The 24,445-nt window shown below is 51.4% G+C and overlaps 1 protein-coding gene across 2 annotated transcripts in view; it reads right to left on the bottom strand.

Moving 5' to 3' along the window:
• The window catches only part of HK1 (hexokinase 1), a 70,770-nt gene extending 46,624 nt beyond the window's left edge, over positions 1 to 24,146 (bottom strand). Inside the window, exons 1-2 of one of the 2 annotated variants that reach the window (XM_060286741.2) lie at positions 23,892 to 24,146; positions 4,164 to 4,326 (exon numbers count right to left, since the gene is read on the bottom strand). In XM_060286741.2, coding sequence (XP_060142724.1) covers positions 4,164 to 4,326; positions 23,892 to 23,954 — 226 coding nt within the window. In that variant the 5' untranslated portion in view covers positions 23,955 to 24,146. The remainder of the gene's footprint in view (positions 1 to 4,163; positions 4,327 to 23,891) is intronic. The other variant, XM_030862435.3, reaches the window with a different exon arrangement.
• Between the last annotated feature and the right edge of the window lie 299 nt (positions 24,147 to 24,445).

Consider the following 24,445-nt stretch of genomic DNA (forward strand, 5'->3'; position numbering starts at 1 on the left):
CGTGAATTAATTCTGTACATGAGACACAAAGCCTTCCCTCCTGTCTGCAATCCAGCTAGTTGATGAGAGTTTATACCTTCGTCAGAAACCCACCCAGAACGCTAGACATTCAGATTTCATGAATGGAGAGAATTTCTGAGACAATCCAACCACCTTCCCAGATAAGGAAACAGGCAGAGAAAGGTAAATGACCAGCCCAAATGCTGCGGAAAAAGGAAATATTTTCCTTCCTTTGGCTGGAAAGTAGTATATTTTAAGCCCCCAGAATTTAACTGTGACCACACTGCAAATCAAACATTTTTAACTTAACCTTTGAGCAAAGAGCCTGCCAGGAAACATGAAACAGAAACAAGGAAATGTTCAACTCAATTTATCCTCGAGAAGCTTACGATCTAATTGGTATTTATGGATACAATATCCTGAGTGATAAATGACAAGAGGAGAAAAAAGGGGAGGTTTCACAAGTGAGACAAAGTGTTGGCCAGGCCTTCTGAGGGAGGCTGGACGCAGCTAGGCACCTATCCCCGACTGGGCAGCTCTGAAGAGAGGTTTCTGTTTAGCCAAGTCATCGGAGTAAAAAGGCTTCAATATCTTTCTTCTTTATATATTATTCATACCTTTCTCACTCCAGAAAGGATATGCATCAGCTAAAAGCCACTTTAGGGTTTTTGGGGGTTTTTTTAAACCTAGTGTGTAGATTACTGGAGAGCAATTAAAGAAAAACCACTGCCCATAACAATCGTCAAAAGGGGAAAAAAAGTTCATAAAAATGGGCTGATAACATTTCGGAAAAATCAGTAGAGTTTCAAAACTCTGAGTCCTGTCATGAAGGTCAAGGTCAGCGGGAAAGGAAAGGTTTGTTTCTCCCTCTGACTTGGAAGTCACATCACCACTTAACAGGCAGGGGCATCTGTCAACCTCAGTGAGTCCAAGTTATCCTTTGGTGGTTTGGGATTACCACTCATTCTGTCGCTGACTAATTATACAGTTGAAGCAGTAATTAACATTGCGAAAAGGGAACAGCACCACGGTTTACTATGAAGGAAACCCACATCCCGGCTGCTCCAGGGGACCTCCTGGTTGGAGGCACTTCCATTACAAAGGGGCAGGGGCTGCACTGGGGTCAGGGGCCCAAGGCCTTGGTATCAATGTCAATGTCTGTGTGGGGCTGTAGTGACCATTCCAAGGGGAGTGTGGGCCCCTGGGCACATGACCCGAGCCCACCCATGAACGTTAGCAACAGTCATAGGGAGAAGAAGTATAGGGTGTATTACTAGGGTTGCACAGTGGCCCCCCCAAAAGATATGCGGAAGTCCTAACTCTGGGTGCCTGTAAATGTGGCCTTATTAGGAAATAGGGTCTTTGCAGATGTAATCAAGTTAAGAGGAGGTCATGAGTGTGGGTCCTAATCTGACTGGTATCCTTATAAGAGGAAAATGCCATGTGACAACAGGGGCAGAGACTGGAAACTACAAGCCAAGGAATGCCAAGGACTGACAGCCACCACCAGAAGCTAGCAAAAGGCAAGGAAAGATTTAACCCAGTGTCTCAGAAGGAGCATGGCCCTGCTGGCACCTTGATTTTGGACTTCTAGCTTCCAGAACTGTGAGATAATTCACTCTGATTTAAAGCTACCCAGTTCGTGGCACTTTGTTACAGCAGCGTTGGAAACTAACGCAGGGTAGAAGAAACAGTCACCAGGGAGGACAGAGGTGGGCAGGGTAGGGGAAGGCTGGGGGACCCAGGGCCTCATGCATAGGAGGGCGGGTCCTTGTGGTTCAGGGCTTTGGTTCCTCCTCCCCCCTCCTCCTTCTGTTCTCAGCACTGTTCTGGGCTCCCAAGAGGCCCTAAACATTTGGCCCCAACCACGCTGGAGATGAGAGGCTCAGAAGGAAGCATGGGGCCCAGGCTGCTGGCTCCAGTTCCGCAAACCCTAGGACAGTGTTTCCCAACGTGGGCATATTACCACATATGTTATCACATTTAAGACACCACTGATTGCAGACACATCATTATTTTACGTAATACGAAAGGAGGAAAAAATACTGCCGATAATAATTTAAAGATGCAACTATTGTACAATGCATTGCTGATTTCAGAGGACTCAAACAAAAAGGTGTCTCAAAATAGATGAAATATAGTAATAGATGTTGGGGGGAAAGATCAAACAGGTTTGGGGAAAAGGAAGGTAGCCGGGTTAAACAGGTTTCTCTCCTGCAGAACTGCTCAGGGCCTTTAATACGTTGGTGTCTGCTTTGAATCTCTAAGAGGGGGCTGCAGAATGTTGTCTTTCCCAAATGAGGATGAGTTTTGGGCCCTGTTTTAAAGAGTAACTAATGGGGACAAATGACTAGATTACTAGCCATTTGTGTATGTGGATCACACTTTGAGCCCCTCAACCCTGGAAATGGTGTGTGAAAGAGTGAAGGAGGGCACCCCCTGCTGACACACAGTCCTGGGAAGGGGAGCTGGCTTGCAAGCCGCGTTCAGGAGGAAAGAGAAGGCATCTCTCATGGGATGTGCCGGCCCTGGGCCAGTCACACAGGATCAGGTGCTCCCCAGGCATAAGGTAGCCTTCTGAGCTCTCCAAGCAAAGCCAGAGCAAGGGCCCTGGGGGGCTGCCCATCCCACCTCGCCTCCCCTTCGTCTTTTCTCAGCTGACAGCAGCTGACCACGCCTCTCCTACAGAACTCAGCTAACCCTGTAAAGGCACAAATGCTCCTGGATGTGAATGCCATTCGGGGCTGGGAAAAAGCAGGAGTGAATCAGAAAGCCGGAGGCATCAGAACAAAACCCAGGGGACACCACGGTCTGGTCACTCTGATGACTAGAATCTCTTCGGCAGTCATAAAAAAAACCTAAACTGCTGGTCACCAAGACCTCAAGGAAAACAAAAGGATAAAAGTGGAGTAGATTTTAAACAGTCAAGAAACATCAGAGATATAAGTACCAGTGTGTGTGCATGAAGTAAACCCCAACTGTGGCCACAGGGCAAACAGAGCACATGCCCTTCCTAGGCGTCCCAATCTTGTTCAGGACTTTAAAGGCCGGCTGCAGGCACAGCAGGGCCTTCCCACTGCAGCCAGTCCTCCAACAAGCCGTGCGCTCGCCCACCTTTCATAAACATCAGCTGCAACAGCTGCAGTTTTCCTGATGTCCATTTTGTCGGCTCCATATCAGATGCCCCAAATCGCAGCTTTAAACTAGTCCCCAGAGTAGGGAAGAAACACAACAGTGTTGTAAGGGCCATACTTTCAGGCTATGTACTCACAACCCCAAGAGAAACCTGACTTTCATGATCTCTCTCCCTCCCTCTCACAAAGCAGGCGAGCCCCCGCCTAGAGCACAGAACACGGCTCAGAGCAGGATTCCTGTGCGTGCGCTAAGCTGGGGCAGGCACAGCACCCACTCCTGGGTCAGCCAGACAGAACGACCTCCACTGAGCAGGCCAAGGCCAGGCTGTGCCCTCCCAGCCTCCACCCTGCCAAGAGCAGGGGCTGAGGCCAGTCCCTGGGGAGGGGGTACTGACAATCCTCAGGGAGCCCCCAGATCCCCACTGTGGGGCATGAGCCACACGATGCAGACCAACAGGATAATTTTTTTTTTCCAGTCCTACTCCTCTCACCATTTCTCTGCTTGAGGGGCTATCTTGACTTAGCATCTATGAAATTTGTACAAATGGGGACTTGAGTCTCCCCCCTGAGTCTGAGATGCACCTGGCCGCTAGAATCGCTACTTATCTGGGGTACTAAAAGGAGGCCTTGGTGCCCTGATGGAGAGATTCTCCTAACATGAAGGAGAATCATCTGTTCTGGAGCCATTCATGTTCTGAAGGCATAAGAGTAACTCACACAGCATCTGTAAGATCCATAGACACTACACTTTCTTACCATAAGTCACTAGACAGGCCGACAAAGGCAGGTCAGCATGGTCCAACCACAGTACCCCCTATAGCACATGGTAGGATCTCAATGGACATACATTGGATTGATGGATGGATGGATGGGAGAACAGATGGATGGAATGGTGAATGAATGAATAACTGGATGAATGAGTAAATGAATGAAAGATGAATGAATGAACAAACAAATGAATGTAAGTTGGAAGGGTGGCTTCACAGAGCTTTCAGCCCTCAGAGCCCAATCTCTGGGTGAGAGACTCACCTGAACCGTCAGGAATGGACCTTACAAATGTTGGCAACATCTTGACTGTGGCTGTCGGATTAAAATCCCGGGAGAGGCCATTCTTCATCTCCTTTTTGAAACGAGCCATGATATCTAACAGAGTTTCATCAGAGAGCCGCATGGCATAGAGATATTTGTCGATCTGGAAGAAGGATGAGAAGGAAAGAAAGTGAGGCCAAGGCTGAGGAAGGTCGTTTCAGCTCAAGTCTGGCTGGGGTAGGACGAGGCAGGCAGCGTGAGGTTCCCACCTGCCTAAGACAGTCCAGCTCCCGTGGGCACTGGAACACCCATGCTGGCTCATCATTCAAGTGCAATCAACCATGTCACTCAGAGCAGGCTTGCAAATGCTCTGAGCCCCGGTTCCCCCCTGTAAAATGAACCAGACACGTCCAAGGTCCCTTCCAATCCTTGACTATTACATGGAAGCTGCCCTTCAATCCCCAGGTACGTGCCAAAAGCATCTTAAGCCTCCACGTGACTCCTTCCCTCTGTGAGAGGTGGCTGGCTCATCCTCACGTGGATGACAGTGCCACAGAACAAGGGCTCCAGAGCCATCTACCTGGGGTTCAAATCCAAGCTCCATCACTTACCAGCTGTGTGAACTTCAGTTTCCTCAACTGAAAAACTGAGATGATAAATAGAACGTAACTCACAGAATGTTGTAAGATCAAAGGAGACAGAGAAGCACTTAGAACACAGAAAGTGCTCAGTAAACATTAGCTATTAGCATTGTGAGGCAGTGGTGCTGGTGGGTTTCCTTGGGCACGACTTCTAGGTAGGTGGAAATGGTGGACGAAGGGCTGGAGCCCTTCAGGACATGGGGCTGCAGGCCCAGAGCACGGAGACCTTAACCTCACTACCCCCAGCAGGTATGAGACAGCCCAAGTTCCCACGCCCGTGTGCCAGGGCCCATGTGCCCACACTTCCTGATCAGACCGCTCCTGACCCAACAGGACCAAACCAACCCGCTCCACTTCCTGGGCTCCCCACTCTCCTCAAGGATCCTGGGCTCCTAACCTCAGGCCCTGTTGCTGTCATTTGTTGTTCTTCCTTCATAGTATCTTCCCACTGACTCTATTTACTGGGCACCTACTACATGTCTGGCTCTTGGTTAGACATCTGTCCTCATGGTGCCTGATACTGTGGAGTTCACTGAAGTCTCTCTGTCTCACCATTCATTCTTTCTGCCACTCCCTGCCTTAGGAAGCCCTGATAACCATGTGCCTGTATTCCTGACGCCTGATGCGTAATCAGTGTCATGGTTTTCAATCTTCAATTTCTCTCCCTTCCAACCCAACCTCTACACCACGGCCACATTGCACCTTCTTTTTTTTTTCTTTTTTCTTTCTTTATAAATTTATTTATTTATTTATGGCAGCATTGGGTCTTTGTTGCTGTGCGTGGGCTTTCTCTAGTTGTGGCGAGCGGGGGCTACTCTTCGTTGCGGTGCGCGGGCTTCTCACTGCGGTGGCTTCTCTTGTCGCGGAGCACGGGCTCTAGGCGCGCAGGTTTTAGTAGTTGTGGCTCGCGGGCTCAGTAGCTGTGGCTCGCAGGCTCAGTAGTTGTGGCTCTCGGGCTCTAGAGCACAGGCCCAATGGTTGTGGCGCACGGGCTTAGTTGCTCCGTGGCATATGGGATCTTCCCGGACCAGGGCTCGAACCCGTGTCCCCTGCATTGGCAGGTGGACTCTTAACCACTGCACCACCAGGGAAGTCCCCCACATTTCACCTTCTTAAACTGGGACCCTGGTCACTTCAATCCCCTGCTCAAAACCTTGCAAAGCCCCCCACATTGGAGGCGCCTACACTCTGCGGGTGTGGCTCCGGGCTCTCTGCACACCAGCCAAACCACCTCTACCATTCCTGGGAGGTGCCTGGCCCTCCTGTTGAAATGCCCTTCCTTCTCTTCCCAGCTACTCAAAGCTCACCTCCCCTTCAAGGTTCAAATCAAATGTCACCCCTCCTGCAGACGTCGAGACCCTCGGGGTGCAGATACCGCCTCCCTCAGCACCGATCTCTCTGCACGGTCCAGCCTGGATCATCACTTTCTATGCCTGTCACCTGGACAGTGTCTGCTCCATTCACCTTGACCTCCCCATGTCTCACAAGCAGCCTCACACACGGCAAGTTTCTGGCAGATGGACAGACAGATTTATGACCCAATGAGGATGAAAAGACCTTTGACGTGATTTGCTTCTGAGAATAGCTTCTCATGCTTACTTTTCAGGGTGGCTGGAAACGTCCGACTCAAGGACACAGAGTCATTTCTGCATATTTTGGTCCTGGGCAGCCTTCTCGCTCTGGACTCCATGCCTCGTGCTCCCCCAGGCCCTGCCTGTCTCCCGTCTCAGGGACAATCAGGGCACTGGCAGGAGTCCCCCAGTGTCCTCTGTGGCCAGAGACAACCCTGCCCCCACCCGCATCTCTTCTACCGCAACTACCTTTTCCTTTCCCCTTCGTGAGAAAGCCGTGTGGAGAAGGGCAATCAGAAACCGCCAGGAGCTGAAAGATAAATGGCCAGAACACAGCCCTAGAAGACATGCTCTGTTCTCCCCCCAAGGCTGGCAGCGCTGATCCGCAGCCCTTGCTGTCACCACGCCCACGTGCTGGTCGGGAGAGGCAGTCACACGTGCACGAGCGGCCGCAGAAGCACATGGGGGCTACGAAGCACACAGACTGGAGAAGGCTGCTGGCGGGGGTGATGTCAGAGAGTATGTCCAGGCACAGACAAGAGCGTGTGTGAAGGCCAAAGGTGAGGGAGGGAGGGTGGTCTGTGGGATGACGGAGCACACAGTGCAAGAAGTGAAGCAGCTGGAAAGGCTGCCAGGAGCTAAGCCTGCAGGGTCTCGTGCACTGGGCGAGCAGGTTCAGACTCTAAACGTGACTCTGAGTATTCGACAGTGACACATGTTTCAGAAAGCTCAGCTGTGCGCTGGGGCGGGGACGGGTGAGCAGTACCAGCAGTCACGGCGCTGCTCTGGCATGTGGACGTGTTTCCACTACCACACTCCTCACCCTACATCACGATTATCTGTCTACTGACATGCCTATCTCCTCCGATAACATGTGAGTTCCCCAGGAAAGGAAAGACGGAGGAGACCTGTGGAACTACCCAGTGGCCTGGCACAAAAGAGGAATTCAGTGAATGCCAGATGCTAGAATAATACTTTATAATTATATCAAGTGCTTTCACATCCAATATGTCATTTAACCTTCAATACGACCCTGTCAGGGGGACATTCTTTTTTTTCTTTTTAAAAATTTATTTATTTTTGGCTGCGTTGGGTCTTCATTGCTGCACGCAGGCTTTCTCTAGTTGCGGCGCACGGGCTCTAGGCACACGGGCTTCAGTAGTTGTGGCGCACGGGCTTAGTTGCTCCGCGGCATGTGGGCTCGAACCCATGTCCCCTGCATTGGCAGGTGGATTCTTAACCACTGCGCCACCAGGGAAGTCCCAGGGGGACATTCTTAATCCCCATTCTACAGTTGTGAAAACTGAGGCTCCAAGAAGCTAAGTGATTAGTTCAAAGCACACAGCCAGGGAGTCAGTCCCATACCTGAGAGCCTAACACTCTCCCTACAACCGTCCCCATCCCTTGGAGAAGGCCAGTCCCCCTACCGTGTGGAGATCAGGCCCAAGCAAAGCTGCTGAGATTTTCCAGCTGGACAGGGAGAAACTTCTAGAAGAAGCAGGGCTCCACAGCCAGCCTGCCTCCTAACTCGAGGCACAGCTCAGCACAGGGACAGTGAGCCCAGAAGCCAGACGTTTTCAGGACAGCCAATCAGACCCGAATAGAGAGGCAAGAAGCTCAAACAAGAGAACAGGCTGGGGATATAGAAGACGACCTGGCCCCCCAGCGTAGAAGGAAGGAGGGTTTCCCCCGCTGGTTCAGGTTCATGAATCATCACGTGGTACAACTCTTCTCAGAAGAGATGTGGAAATTGGGGCCAGAAAGAGGGTATAGCTTAGGGCAGAGCTGGAACTGACTTTGAAGCCTCCTGGATCTCAGGTGAATGAGAAGAAGCCAAGGGGCACCCCTTCTGGTCCTCAGGAGCTCAGGAGGGGCCTCTGAACGGCACAGATCCTGGGGCTGGGCTGCAGGTACCCCCCAACGCTGCCCAGCCAGGCAGACACCTGGTGCAGGACTCAGCAGATCCACACCATATGGACTGTGGCCCTTTAAGCAGCCCAGGAAGCGCTGGAACAAGAGACGTTTGCAGAATACTCCCAGGGGCCCAGAGTGCCCAGCACCTCACTGAACAAGGGGCCTCTTTCCTCTCATTCAGACTAGCCCTGCCTCGCAGCTGGCCGGGCTGCCCCTGTCCACCTGGGAAAGAAGCTGGGAAAGGGTGGTAGGTGGAAGGGGGTAGAAAGGAAGGGTGTCCTCCTGCCCATTTGCTCCAGATCTCTGCAAGAACCCCAGTATAAGAGCTGCTTTTCTTATAGGAGGTTGGCCCGGAAGCCCAGGAGGGGAGAGATGGAGGAGGGATGCAGGGCCGGAGAAGGACAACTTCTGGCTTTGGGAGGTTTGGCCAAAGTCTGTGGTCCTTTCAGCATTTCTCTTTCCGTCCCCTCTCCATAGCAACTCCAGATCTTTTCCTCTCCCCTCTCTCTCCCTCCCTTTCACATTTCCACAATTCTTGCTCTTCTCTTAGGACGCTACCTCAAACTCTGCTGCTCTGGCCAAATGCTGGTGCCCAAAGAATCCCACCTGTGCCTCCAACCCCCAGCGCTACATTTTGGTGACAGGAGGGCACAGCACCTCTTCTGGTGGGCTTCAAGCTGCAAGCCTTTGGAACATCTCTCATAGGATGTCTGTCACAGACAGAGACAGAGGCTTCCAGGAGTCTGTGATAGGAACCTCCTGGGCTCCCTTTCACACATGGTGTCTGACACAAGTATTCAGGACTCGGTCAGACTGGGAAGGAAATGGGGGAGGTCCCAGGGTCCCAGACACCACATGGCGAGCTGGGTCCTACAGACTCTCGGCTCAGACTGACGACGCCCCTGTCCAGCCCCCAGGGCATCTTCCACCGCCACCACCGCCGCCGCCACCACCACCACCACCACCACCACCACCACCACCACCACCCCCACCCACCAGGGGAAGAGCCCTTCTCCCGAGGGTGGGAGCCGAGGAGGCTGCACAGGGCAGGCACTGGTGCCCTACTACTGTGCAAATACCTGGGCTGTCCTTCCTGCGGACCAAGAGGGCCTGGAAGCTCTCATCGGCTCCAGAAGCAGGAACACAGCAGAGGCAGGAGGAGATGTCAGAAGAGAACACAACCTCACCAAGCCCCGCTGGCCCAGAGCTGTCCGGCCAGTGGAAGAGCCCAGCGACCCCGCACTGGTCTAAACTCAAACATTTCTGTGCCCGACCCCAGCCCCACCTCCTGGTCCCAACAGACACGTATGAAAAAAACAATTCAAGACTGTACATGCCCAAGTGGACAGGCTGGTCATGGCAGGAGGCTCCGTAACCACTGGTGACCCAGGCACTCTAACCTCCTGTGGGAGGGGGAACAGCCATGGAAAATTTTCACTCCCTCTCTCGTCCATTCTTCCGTGAGGATCAAGAACGAGGCAGAGCAACAGGTGTGACTGAAGCGGATCGGCACAGGCCTACGAAGTGAACGTTCCAAGTGAGACACTTTACTTGCAAAGGAAATTGGGGAGCTGGCAGCGAAGCGTTAAGAAGGACTCTTGCTTAAGGGTAGGTCAGAGATTTCAACATCAGATTCACTTCTCTTTCTTAAGGAGACTGACTCAGGAACGAATGGGTCCAGGGGGGTTAATATTATTTTAATAAGAGCTCACGTGTGCAGAGGGCTCTGCTATTTACACACACAATTTTCACACACATTATCCCACCTGGACGGCATACAAAGAGAAGCAATGAGCTCATGGATGCCGGGGGTCTGGCATGAAGTGGTGCCTAATGTGTTAGCTCCCCTTCTCCCGGCACAGAAACCCAGCAAAGTAGGCGGTAGTCGAGGAAACTGAGCCCCATGACTCACACAAAGTCACATGGTTTATCAGTGGCAGCTAGATCTACATTCCAGGTCTTCTAACCCCTCATTTGGGGCTTCTTCTTACAGATTTCTATCTTTTCTTACATGGCGGGAAGAACACAGGGCTATGGATGAAGACAACTGAGTTCAAATCTAGGACCTGCCATTTATTTGCTGTGTGACTTTGGACAAGTTACTTAACCTCTCTGAGTCCTGATTTCACTTTTAAATGAGGATAATTATACTTTCACCTCAGAGAGCTATTCGGAGAATTTTAATTATGTACCAAGAATTCTTCCCACCCTTCCAACGAAATGACAGAAAGGGAATCCATCTCCCTCACTCCTTTGTCTAACTCATAATCACATATCCCTAATTCCTTTTACCTAAATACCTAGAGAAATGCATTGATTACCAAATATTACTGAACCATTTTGTAGAAAAGAAAACTAAAGGTAGGTGGTCATTTGCCTGAAACCATAGCAAATAAAAGATTCTCACAAAAGTCCTCTGAAACATTTGGATTGTTTTATTACTTAAAAAAAAAACCTAACAGTACATTATAGTAACAATAAGTTATATACACTCATTATTAAAAAAATTCAAACAATACATAAATGCACAAAAGTAAAAAGTCTGAGTTCTTCCCTCCATCTCCCCAGAGAAATCCCTGCTAAAAGAGCTTTATGTTCTAGGACAGTTTTCCTACCTAAACAAACATTCATACATACAGGGCTTGGGTCTTTTTGTATTTCATTTTACAAAAAATGGAATCACATCATAAGCAGTTTCTCCCTTGAAACCTTAACTCCTCCTCTATTTCCTCGGGGAACTGCCTCTAAGACTCACACTACCAGCCATACTTAGATTTTCTCAGGACCCTACCTGGCTCAATGATGGGACATGGACTGGGTAGTACAAACACCTGCGCCAGACTCCAGCTTTGCCATCCTGCAGGCACCTCAGTCTTTCCACCTGTAATGTGGGTGTGTTCACCTGACTCTGACCTAGGAAGGCCTCTCTACTTTGCATAGCACTTTCACACGCTGGTCCTTAAACTATCCTGTCCAGAGAAGCAGGGCAGGTGCCATCACATTCAATGCCCTAAGGAAAAATTAGAGGCTAGAGAGGTTATTCGACTGGCCACGGTGACCGCTGGTCAGCAAGAAAACCGGAGTAGACCCCAAGTTCCTGGTTCTGTGGTCCCTCCTCAGTACCTTTCTTGCTCAGGCCAGGGCGAACCCAGGCCCAGGGCTTCCGAGAGCAGCGAGACGTGGGAACATGGTGGCATTAATGCCACAGCTCCATCCACTGCAGGAGCAGCATGGCTCCCTTGCCTTGCAGAAAGCACGCTGCTCCGGCCTGATTATTCTGGAAGCCTCATTCACCCTCCAGCAGCTACCAGGGATCTGAACTGCTCATTTCCCCTTTCACACAATCCTGGGAAGGAAGTTCAAAGGCCATAGCAAGCCCAAAGGTCCTGGCCTGATGGGACCCTCCGCCGTGGTGGGTCCCATCCCAAGCCCTCCTCCTGCAGGTCCAACCCTCTTCCTGCCTGCCCAGCCCCACCTCACTGCCAAGGGTGTCGGCCGCAAGGAACCTACATTTCTATCCTGCTTTTGGCAGCTGGTACCTGAGCAGAGAGGGCACTGGCCACAAGGAGAGACATTTTGGACCCTGTGGGTTCCCTACCAGGATCATCTGCTCCCAGCACCCTCCTGCCCTCTGCACCCCCGACGGTCCTTCCTCACAGATCCCCCTCTATTACTCGGCTGGCTTGGCCTGTAACTGCCTCTCTGCACTCCACTCCACACCCACCTCCTCCGAAGGGGGTACCATGATCCGCCCGCCCAGCACCAGCTGCCGCTCTCCTCGGCATCCCCTCGGCCCTCGTGCTACGTAGGAGCAATCTGCCCGCGCCGCAGCAACACGTGCATGGTGCACGCCTCCAGCTAGACCGCGAGTGCCAGGGGTGCAGGGGCCACGCTTCCAACTTCCTTGTGTCCCCACCCCCTCAGGTGGCTTCTCAGCTGGGCTGAGTGGCTGCTCTCCTGGAGGGGCAGGAAGGCCTCTGGAGACGCTTGGCCCGGGAGGTCTTCTCCGAAGGGTCTGCTGGCTCAGATAAGGCCGGAGACTCCTGTTCCCTGAATGACCCAGCCCTTCTCCAGCACCAGCCCCTCACTTCAGCCTCAGGGTGACCTGCGTGGAGCCAACAGCCCCTCCCTGAGTGATGGAGAGTTCCAGGCGCTCTAAGACGCCTGCTTCGCCTCACAACATCTGCACCTCAAGGCCCAAGGGGACATATAAACGCTCTACAGATAATCAGGAGGCTCCACTCTTCAAGGCTCTCAGAGACTGTGGAATATCTGAAAGAGGAAATGTGTTTGGGAAAATAAATCCCACGTTAGAGGCTTCTCAGTGAAGGCTGTGCGTGCGAACATCCCCAGCGCATCAGGGTCCCTTCGGCATGTTCACACACTATGAGGGGAGGGTTCCCTTCTCCAGTCCTTTTCCAAAATTCAGACACAGCTCTCGGTGCCTTATCTATCATTTAATTGACGCCTCTGAACTGTGAGTTCCATTTCAGTGAGCATGGACGCAGCACCTATGAAGCACCATGGACTGTTCACACATACAACACTTCTGTTTAATCAGAGCAAATCAGGAGGAAAACGGGATCCCCATTCTTGATGAGGAAACTGAGGTTCTGGGAACTGTGATGTAACGGTCAGCAAGGATGGGTCCCCTGCTGGGCACTTCCGCCTGCCCTGATCCAAGCTGCACACTTGCAGGGTGGGCGCTATCAGCCCTGTTTTACATGGGAGGAACCCGGGGCGTGAAGCCAAGCGAAAGGCCCGAGCATCCAGCACCCAGGGTGGCTCTGGCTTCAGACCCCAGCCCCGGTGCTCCCTCCCTACTTCCCCAGACTCCTCTTGCTAGGAGGACCACAGAAGGCCGTGAGGTCATGCCCAAGGTCCTCCTGGTGACCTTGGCTCAAGCTAAGAGGCACTTTCCGCTGGTGAGAGACCAGGCCCTTGCCCAGACAAGAACAAAGCTGTCACACTGAACTAGCTAAAAATAAAGGAGGTACCCAGTCCCTCAAGGGGAACAGAACAGCCCTGGAATGTGGTGGGGCAAGAACAACAGGCTTCGTTCTGGGCCTCACGGTCAATGGCTTTGGCAGGGCCAGGCACCAGACTCACAGTTCCCAATGTGCCAGGTGCCTCCAGACGAGAGGGAAGAGAGGGTCCGAAGTACGGACAGCTCTGCTTTCACTATGAGACAACCAGACCCCAGAGCCATGGCTCGCAAATACTGCAGTGATGGGAGCAGACTGGGCTGGAAAGTGAAGGGCTTCAGGCCTCCTCCAGCTATAGATTCCTTCTATAACCTTGGGCAAGTCACTTCCATCTCTGTGTTTTTCCATCAGTAAAAAACCAACAATGAAAACTGCCCTCTCGTCTTCATATGGTGGGCATAGGAGCTCCATGACACCATGGATTCCTCAGAACACAGGCTTTTCAAAATCCCATGGTGGCAAAGCAGAATGGTACCCAGGATCCCTGCCCCGGCTCAGGGCTCTGTCCGCTTACCCTCTGTTATCCAGGAAGCTACACTCCCCCACCATGCCTCGGCAGGTGCCTACAGGTGTGTTCCAGGTGAACAACGATGATAACATCTGACATTTGTACAGTTCAGTACGCTTTCCAAGTGTTTCCATATCCATTCTCTGATTTGATAAATGGGCAGATAGTGAGGTAGGAATCATTTACCCCATCTGACAGATAAGGAAACTGAGCCCCAGAGAGCTTGATGTCCACCGAACAACACTGCTCAAGCTAGAGGTATCCTTGAGAGATAAAGGATTCCAGGCTCCTGGCTTTATAGATGAGGAAATTGAGGCCCAAGGACCGCAGGAACCCACTGCCTTAAATGCAGAGTGCCTCTGCCTGAACTTCTGAAGCATAAAATTTCCTGTCTAGCAGAGTGCTTCCAGTAGGAATACAATGCAAGCCACATATGTAATTTAACATTTTCTAGTAGCCAGATTTTTAAAAACAGGTGAAATTAATTTTAATAACATTTAACCCAATATATCCAACATATTATTCCCACATGTAATATTTTTTAAATGATCAACGAGCGATTTTATATATCTTTGTCATACAGAGTCTTCAAAATCCTGTATTTTATGTTCAACAGCACATCTCAAACCAGACTTGCCACATTTCAGGTGCTCAAGAGCCACATGTGGCTGGTGGCTACTGTTGTGGACAGCACGGCTCTAGCACTCCAATCACATCCCCATCGTGGGAGCCTTGGGTGATGATTTCTGCTGGGAGCCCGCTGCAATGCACTGCTTTAGAAGCCTGAAGCCCTGGACCGAAGTCCTGGATCTGCATGACAGTGACAGCTGCCTACTAGTGTCAGACAGACCTGTGTCTCCATCCCAGCCCTCTGTTCTCTGGCCACCAAAGATCAGATCACTTCCACTTCCTGAAGCTTGCCTGCCCCACATGTAAGATGCAGAAAGAAACACCTACACCCAAGCTTGCCAGAAGGACTTCACTAAATCAAGCATGTAAAAGTATTTTGAGAGTGGAAAAGAACTTTGCAAATGTGACTTGGTGTCTTTGTTACAAGGATGGCCTGCGGGTCTCCAACTCAACTCACCCCACCCACCCAGAGAGGGTCCCGGAAGGCACCAGGGGACATTAGAGAAATGAGATCAGACTGAATAACAAGGCTGAAGGCAAACCCCACGTGTCAATCAATCAAGGAAATCAGCTGCTTACAGTAGGGCCAGGCAGAAGCTGGGAGAGAAAGCTAGAATAATGCCTTATAGGAAGCATGGGGAGGTCTTTCAGGGAAAGCACTGGCCTCCCCAAGTGTCCTCTTTTAATTGCAAACAGGATGGAGGGAAGGGGACAAATGAAAAGGGTACAGAGAAAAATTTGAAAACCAGAGAAAATCCCTAACATTCACTGTAAAAGACTTTATTGGGTCAATTTCCTGCCCAAGTGGAGGGAGCTGGTCAACACTGAGCAGCTTGGGGGTGGAGGGGTGGAGGGGTGGGGATGGCAGGCACAAACCAGTGTGCTGATGCTGGGGAGGATGGGGAGGATGAGGAGGATGGAGAGGATGCGGAGGAAGGGGAGGAAGGGGAGGATGGGGAGGATGGGGAGGATGGGGAGGATGGGGAGGAAGGGGAGGATGGGGAGGATGGGGAGGAAGGGGAGGATGGGGAGGATGGGGAGGAAGGGGAGGAAGGGGAGGATGGGGAGGATGGGGAGGAAGGGGAGGATGGAGAGGAAGGAGAGGAAGGGGAGGATGGGGAGGAAGGGGAGGAAGGGGAGGAAGGGGAGGATGGGGAGGAAGGGGAGGATGGGGAATGGGAATCGGGGGAGTATGGAGGGTCTCATGCCCAGCTCTGCCCTGGCCCCGCCTCTTTCCTTCCTTGAATCTGTTTCCCTCTACAGCAAAATCAGAGTTGGATGTGTTATGGTGGAAAGAACATGGGTTTCTGAGTCAGGGGACCTGGTAGTGTTTCTGTCCCTATCACTCATGAGCTGTGTGGTCAGCAAGTCACTTCACTACGTGGGGACCTCAGTGTCCTCATTTCTAAATGGAGATGATGCCTTCCTCAGGTGGACAGAAGCAGGGGCTCTCCCAGCAATTCCACTCCTACACACATACCCAAGAGAAATGAAAACGTATGTCCACACAGGGAAAACCGTTCACATCAGCATTATCATAACAGCCGCAAAGTGGAAACAACCCAAATGTCCCTCAACTAACAAATGCATAAACAAAATGTGGTATAGAGAAACAACTCAATATTATTCAGTGATAAAAAGAACTGAAGTACTCAAACATGCTATAGTATGAATGAACCTTGAAAACATGCTAAGTGAAAGAAACCAGACACAAAGGTCACACATTATATAATTCCATTCATATGAAACGTCCAGAAGAAGCAAATCCATTAAAAAAAGAAAGTAGATATCAGGGTGGAGGGAGCAATGGGGAGTGACTGCTTAATGGGTATGGGGTTTCTTTTGGGGGTGATGAAAATGTTCTGGAAATAGATGGTGGTGACGTTTGTACAACCTTGTGAACATACTAGACACCACAGACTTGCACTCTTTAAAATGGTAAGTTGGGCTTCCCTGGTGGCGCAGTGGTTAAGAATCTGCCTGCCAATGCAGGGGACACGGGTTCGAGCCCTGGTCCGGGAAGATCCCACATGCCACAGAGCAACTAAGCCCGTGCGCCACAGCTACTGAGCCTGCGCTCTAGAGCCCGCGAGCCACAACTACTGAGCCTGCATGCCACAACTACTGAAGCCCACGCGCCTAGAGCCCGTGCTCCGCAATAAGAGAAGCCACCGCAATGAGAAGCCCACGCGCCAGAACGAAGAGTAGCCTCCACTCACCACAACTAGAAAAAGCCCGTGTGCAGCAACGAAGACCCAATGCAGCCAAAGATAAAATAAATGAATTTATTTAAAAAAAATTGTTTAAATGCTATGTTTTATGGTATGTGACTTATATCTCAATTAAAAAAAAAAAAAAGCAGGGGCTCTGCCAGAAGACTTAATGCGTCTGAATGCTGGCTCTTCTGTTTATATCTGAGCCTCAGAGTCCTCATCCAAAAGTGGCGATCATAAGGGTACCCACCTCACGGGGGACCTGTGAGGATGTAATGCCTTTGGTGCAGCAAATGTGACAGGCATTATATATGTTGGCTTCGATTAGTATTGTTACTATTGATGATTAAATAAGACCCATTTTAAGAAAGAGAGGCCCCTAGTAGGCATTCAGTGCACCCTTCCCTCCAAGGCCCCCTCAAGGCCTCGGCGTCTGAGAGCCTGTAACCAAGCATGCAATCAGATGAACGTGATCTGACATTTTCTGCCTCCCCAGGGACCGCATTTGCAAAGGACTGGGCTGCAGACCTCACACTGCAGTGTGCCTTGGTGGGGGGCGGGGGGCAGGTGGCGCACAGCCACCCTCTCCTTTTACGGAAGATAGTCTGAGAGAGGCTGCCGGCATGAGCTTTCTGTAATAGAGAAACGTTTAGGGGACAGATAAGCCAGCCCTGCCCCAGTCAGATCCACCCAGGAAGAGAGTATGTGCAGGCAAAAGCACACTTGTTTGTTTTAATTCCCAGAAAAGTTTAACGAATTCATGCTAGAGCACAAGGGGACACAGAGAGCCTTCACGAGCCTCTCTCTGTACGCCCTACCCCGCCACCACTTGGGCACTGTGCTAACAGCCAATGGGGTGGGCACTGCTCACAGTGAGCTGTCAACCTCACTCAGTAACACTGGGCAGCAAGGGCTCCCCTTCATAAGGTAAACTAGGAAATGGCTAATTTTAAGCCAAGCTCAAATGTTGTATGTGAGTGGAAATGGCTGGGAAGAAACAGTTTTTTTCAAAATTACCTATTAAAAAATTTTAAGGTTTTACTGTAACCAAGGGTTGGCTGTGGAACCATATGAACCTGTACAAACTTCTGACTGGACTGGGAGCTGACATGACCACGGAGGAAATTTGGCAATATCGTAAAAGTGGGAAGATGCACTCACTCCTCCACTGAGCGATTTCAGCCCTAGAAACACAGCCTAGAGCAACTTACGTGTGTACAGAAGGATCATGGGGGCACTGTCTGTAATTTGAAAAATCAGAAACTCAAAGGCTCACCAAAAGAACAGATAAATTAGTTTGGTGTATTCACACAATGTAAGGGCATACGGCAGTTTAAACTGATGAAACAGAGGTATACAGATCAACATGGAAGAATGTCAAATATACAACGTTGAGCTTAAAAAAAAGCAAGTTGCAGAAGGATACAAACAGGATAACACCATTTACAAAAGGTTAAAGCCATATAAAGTAACACTACATACTGTTCATAGATACATGATATGTAATAAAAATATTAAAACATGTAGGAAATGATAAAACACCAAACTCAGGACAGAGGTCATCTCTGGGAGGAGAAATGAATGTGACTTGAAGACGGGCATAGAAGGGGTTTTAGTCGTGTCTGTAATGTAATTGTAATTGTGTCTGTTACCTCGCAAGCTGAGGAGTGGATACACAAGTGTTTGTTATGTTAATTTCAATATTTTTTACGCACCCCGAATATTTCATAATAAAAAATTAACTCATATGTATTGATTTGTGGGGGAGAGAATTAAAATACAGGTTCTAAGTTAAATTGTTCAAATCAACAAAGATGGGTTTTTCTCCTAAAGGAAAGAAGTGGGGGGAGCAAGAATGGCCCTATGGATCCCATTCCAGATTTTCTAAGACCTTGAGAGTCATTCATCTCCTCTGGGCCTCCAGTCAGTCCCTGTTTCTAAATGGGGAATAAAATCTCTGCCTTCTGTCCACTGTACACAAGGCAGCAGGATGTCCAGGGGAGGAGCTGCGAGGGGGAGGGAGCTGCCCCGGGAGCTCAGGAATAATACTTCCTATCGTGACATCATCGCTCAGGTTTCTGAAAGATCAGATGAAAGCATACACACACACACACACGTGCACGTTAGTGTGTCTATGTGTATTGTTAGGTATAGACAGACATATATACATACACGCACACATATAGCTACACACACAATTGATAGCTGATATGGCACCCAGAAGGTGTCTTGGGATGCTCAGCGACAACAACCCATTTAAAAAAAAGAGAAAGCAAGGGACTTCCCTGGTGGCGCAGTGGTTAAGAATCCGCCTGCCAGTGCAGGGGATACAGGTTCAAGCCCTGCTACGGGAAGATCCCACATGCTGTGGAGCAACTAAGCCCGTGTACCACAACTACTGAGCCTGCACTCTAGAACCCGTGAGCCACAACTACTGAGCCCGTGTGCCATAACTACTGAAGCCCACGTGCCTAGAGCCTGTGCTCCGCAACAAGAGAAGCCACTGAAATGAGAAGGCCGTGCACCGCAACGAAGAGTAGCCCCCGCTCGCCGCAACTAAAGAAAGCCCGAGTGCAGCAACGAAGACGTAATGCAGCCAAAAGTAAATAATATAAATAAAAATAAATTTATAATAAAAAAAAAAGAAAGCTACATTTTGGTAACTATCTATTCGACTCTCCCTTACGAAGTTTCTAAGTATAATATTTCCATTTGTACATTTAGAGCCTGATTTTTTTTCTTTTTTTTTTTTTGGCCGTGCTGCACAGCTTGTGGGATCTTAGTTCCCCAACCAGGGATCGAACTCAGGCCCTCGGCAGTGAAAGTGCCAAGTCCTAACCACTGGACCACAAGGGAATTCCTTACAGCCTGGCTTTAAGCAACGCTTAGGCTAGTGATTTCCCACCCAAGATCTGACCACTGGCCCCTATAGCTCTCATAGCATTCTCTGTTTTGCACTTATCATAAGACAGCAAATAATTATTTATACTCCATGAGAATAGGGACTATTTCTACCAGGTTTATAGCTGTCACCCCATCCTAGCACAATACTCTGCACATAATAAAGGACTCAAACATTTTCTGAAGAAATGATTGAGTTCCCATGATCGGATTTGATTCTAAAGGGCCTCAAATCAATAAGCAGGTGCCTGCTGTCTAGCCATGACTGCTTCCTGGACACGGGGCTGTATGGATGCCTCTCTATCCAGCATCTCCTCCAGGGCCTCCTCAGGCATGTTCAGCGCTGACTCCAGTGGCTAATTCTATCAGGCAGGAACCCCTGACTGCAGACACACATGGAGACAAATCAGTCTTTTCTCCAGAAAACAGGAGGAATGTGGGAGGACAGCGCAGCACGGCCAGATGTGAAAGTCCTGCATACCCACCCACTTTCCCAGTTTATTCCCTCACGACAATCCCAAATTATCAAACCAAATGAAGTGCTGGGCATTTTCTTAGGGGGAGAACTCCAAGGAACATCCAAGGCAGAGGGGACAGGGATTATGAAATGAAGATTCCCCAGGGAGTGAGGCTCTTACTGGATGCTTGTATAACACCAGATCAAAAGGTGCATGAGATAGTTTTCATAATTTTCTAACTCTCATCTCTCTCACCCCCGAGCAATACGGAAATGGGCATTTTTTAAATGCTTGCTTTTGCCGCTGGAATACATGGGCTCCCAGGAAAAAGAACTTGGTAGCCTTTTAACTGCTAAGCATACTCTCCTCTGCCTTCCTGAGCCAACCACTCGAGGACTCTGGGTTCAGCCATTGGACAAATCACACCTGTTGCTCACCTGCTTAGGGGGATTCCTTAGGATCATGGGGATCCCTCCCAGAGAAAATCCACCGGCATTTGCTCACCATCTGTCAACCCTGAAGGAAAGGACGTCTAGTTTTTCTTTAGAGGCCCAGTTCTGACCTTGCTGGACCCATCTTCCTTTCCTAAAGGAACAGAGTACTACGTAATCCTTTACCCTCCTTCGAGCTCTTAATGGCTAACCCAAGTGGAGGAAGCAGGCAAGATGAGAGGCATGTAAAAGTTAAAAGTAAAAGTTACTTGGAGGTCAAAAGACCCAGGCTCTACAACCACTGAGCCTGCGCTCTAGAGCCCGCGAGCCACAGCTACCGAGCCCATGCACAACTACTGAAGCCTGCATGCCTAGAGCCCAAGCTCCGCAACAAGAGAAGCCACCACAATGAGAAGCCCATCGACATAATTAGAGAAAGCCTGCATGCAGCAACAAAGACCCAACACAGCCAAAAATAAATAAAATAAATAATTAAAAAAAAAAAAAAAAGACCCAGGCTCTAGCTGCAGAATTAACAGATGTCTGGTATTCTGATGAACGGAACCTTTCACAAGCACACATGTGCATCCTTTTCCTCCTAAAAGCACTAGAAGAGTAAAAGGGAAATCTATGTTTTATACTTAACTTCAGTCTAATGCCACGACACCCTTTTCACCGCACCACATCATCCAACACTATGCAGATGCAGTCTGGAAGATGGGACTCCAGGCTGGGAAGCCAGATGCTTGGCCTGTTTCAACCCAGGATATATTTATGAGGCTGAATTACTGATGTGTCTCATAGGCAACGGGGGGAGAAATGATACCCCTTCACGATCACTTTTGTATCCTGAGCAATCCCACAAACCTTCCCTGGCACCATCCCCATCTTCCCTCTACACCCAGGCCAGAGGGCAAGTAGATGGATGAGGATTAGTGTGGGATGCCAGCGCTGTCTCCAGAGCTCCAGAGGCCACCTAGGGCTGGAGGGCTGAATCACCATGGTTGCCCACGCTGGCAGGTGCGGCGGGGTGGGGGCTGTCTGCACTGGGTCCTCATCAGGTTGCAGGTAGGGCCCAGTACCCGCAGGAGGAACAGGGCTTGGAGTCCTGCAAGTGGAGGACGTACCTTGGAGTCCCAGGGTAAGTGGTAGGTAGGAAAAGCTGGTCTCTAAAAAGTCCTGAGTCCCAGGAGAGCACATGGAGTCTCCCAGGATCTGCTCGAGTAGGGGCCAGGAAAACTGACTAGGCCATCAGAACAAGTGCCCACTATGTGCTCAGGAGGCCCAGGAAGCTTCCTGAGAACCACCATCACGGATGGCAGAGTCACACAGCCCATCACGAAGGCCGAGGTGACCCCCTGGCAGGAATCCACATACTCCCCCCATAGAAAGCAGCCTGAGAACTCCTCCATGAGGTGCAAGAAAGCCAGCCTGTTTTCAAGACTCTCCTTGACCAGTAATATTATCTGGTGGAAGCTCTGGCCTCAAGACCCACCTCCAGCAAGGTTCTGACGCCAGAGGAGGGCGGGGAGGGAATTTCAGAATGCCAGTCTCAGAGGAGGGACTTGAGGATCAATTGATTCAGAAGTCACACAGTCAGATGCCTACAGGAGCCTGGTGGATAGAGTGTGAAACAGGCCACCACGAGAGTGGAGGGCTCTGGGGCCACACTAGATACTGCGTGCCTGATAAAATAGGCCCCACTGAGGGCAGTCCAAACCTCAACCCAGCATGGCCCCTGGCGGCCACACAGACGTTGGTGGCTGTGGATGCTGGAGGCTTACAAGGTCATTCGGGTCCCCACCTCAGTGATCCGCTGTCTTGAGCTACAGAGGGCACCGTGTGCAGGGAGAGGGCAGTGAACTCATCTATGCCTTAAATCCCCCACTGTGAAATGGGAAGAACATCAAGGATACACAACACCACTGAAGAAAACTGGTGAAATGCACATGTTGAGGTGCAGAGCTCCCCAAGCTCAGTGGTCAGAAGGAGGCTCCAGGGTGCTCCACGGGAGTGAGCATGAGTCCCACGGTTTGACAACTCTATAGTCACTGCCACTTGTAGCCATGAGGGACCGTGGCAGATTCCCAGGCCTCTCTCCTAACTACCCAACTCTGGTCCCCACTCAGCGCAGGACCCAGGATCCAAGCAGCATCCCCAATGCCTTTGTCTCAGCACCTCCCCCTCAGCTGACTTCCAGGAGGAGCCTCAGTCAAGTTCCCAGTGGAGGGAGGCGGAGACCTGGGTCCCGCCCTGGCTCTCCCTCTAACTCCTCGGGTGACCTTGATGAGGTCACTGCCCTTAGCAGGCCCGTTTCCTGTTGTGCCAGAGGAGGGGGCTGTCTTGGGTGGTTAAGAAGAGCACTGAACATCCTGTGGCTGCAGACCTGTGGCTCCTGCCTCTCACCTGTAGGTACAGCTCCTTTGTTTGAACTCCAAAGTCAGGTTGACTTTGCTGTCCACCCCAGCTTATCCCAGCAATAATGTCACCCATTCTGGGTGTGGATGGGTCAGGAGATCTGTCAGGCGTGGCAATGATAAAATGGGCGTCTTTCCCTACAGCTTAGGCTGTTTCTCAAAAACTTGACGCCAAAGCGGGTATAAGGGAGAGATACACCTGCCAGCAGACAGGATTTTATGTTAGACATAAGTTAAAGGCAGCAATACCTCAGGGTAGGGAAATGTGTCCTTGTGCAAGTACACACATGCCACAAGCATACATGTCAAGGCCTCCATCCGACTCAAAAGACCAGTCTCTTATTTGAGCTCCCTGGGCTGGCTGGAAATTACAGCTTAAGAGAGCAGAGTGGTCACGGAGAGGGATAAAAAAATTCCATTCAGACATGCCGCTCCAGACCTGAGGCCTATAAGCAAAGTTTCCGGTGGCCTCCACGCTTCTCCTTGTTCCAGGAAGCCGTGCCGGTCGCCCCGTCTTCAGATTAAGGAGCAGCCGCAACTGGGAGAGCCGGGGTGACAGCTTTTCCGGGCACCCGACGCCCTCCACTGGGAACCCCAAATATGGGATGCATGGCCTCCAGCCAGCACCCCCGCCTGCTGCGCGCTCACCTCCCCAGCATCTCTGTGATCACTCCTCCGCCCATGGCGCCTGGACCGTACCAAACAGGCCCTGTGGACCAACCCACCAGTTGCCACACGGTCACCCTCCCCGCACGGCCCGGGGGCCCATTTGACATCCACATCCCGTTTCAAGGACACCGCAGCAGGCAGCCCAGTCTCGGGGGTCTCCCCCCCCACCCCCCAACACACACACACACACACACACACACACACACACACGCAGCATACGATCCGGGGAAGAATCAAAGGGCGAAGCCTTCCCCACCGCCCTGCGGTCCAACCAATGCTGGCCTGGGGGAGGCTGGGCGCGGGAGGATGGAGGCGGCTGCGGCGGCGAGCGGATACCGGAATGCAACGTTGCGGGCAGAGCGCCGGGCGGCGGCGCCGGCGGGGGCTCACCTTTTTGACTTGGTCATCCTTCAGTTCGGTGAAGTAATAAGCCAGGAGCTGCGCGGCGATCATGCTGGCGGTCGGGGACGCGGGGCGGCAGGCTTGGGGCGGGCGTCTGTCCTCCGCAGCCTGGGTGAGCAGTGGTCCCCGGGCTGCAGCTCCGCGGCTCCTCCTCCTCCTCCTCCGGCCGCTCCTCCCCCACGACCTGGGGCGCGGCGGCGGCTCGCGCGCTCCCAGTCTCCGCGCTCCCGTCCCCGCGAGGGTGACAGCCTCCAGCCGGCCCACCTCCTCGGCGCCCATTGGCTGCCGCGCGCCTCTGCAGCGCCGGGCGGTCGCGGCCGGGCCAGGGCCGGGGGGGCTCGGTGGCTGCTCCTCCCCGTGCCGGAAAGGGGGCGGGCGACGCCGCGAAATCCCCCACAGCCCGGCATCTCCCGGCACGTCCCCCACGTAGGGAGCCGGCGCAGGGACGGGAGGTTCTGTCGCGCGCGCACCGTCACGCGTGGCGGCGCCCTGCTCGGGCGGGGCGCAGGCGGGGAGGTTCGGGACGCAAGAGGAGGCATCGC

The sequence above is a fragment of the Globicephala melas genome, chromosome 16, assembly GCF_963455315.2.
Source record: "Globicephala melas chromosome 16, mGloMel1.2, whole genome shotgun sequence".
In the NCBI taxonomy this organism is placed as follows: Eukaryota; Metazoa; Chordata; class Mammalia; order Artiodactyla; family Delphinidae; genus Globicephala; species Globicephala melas.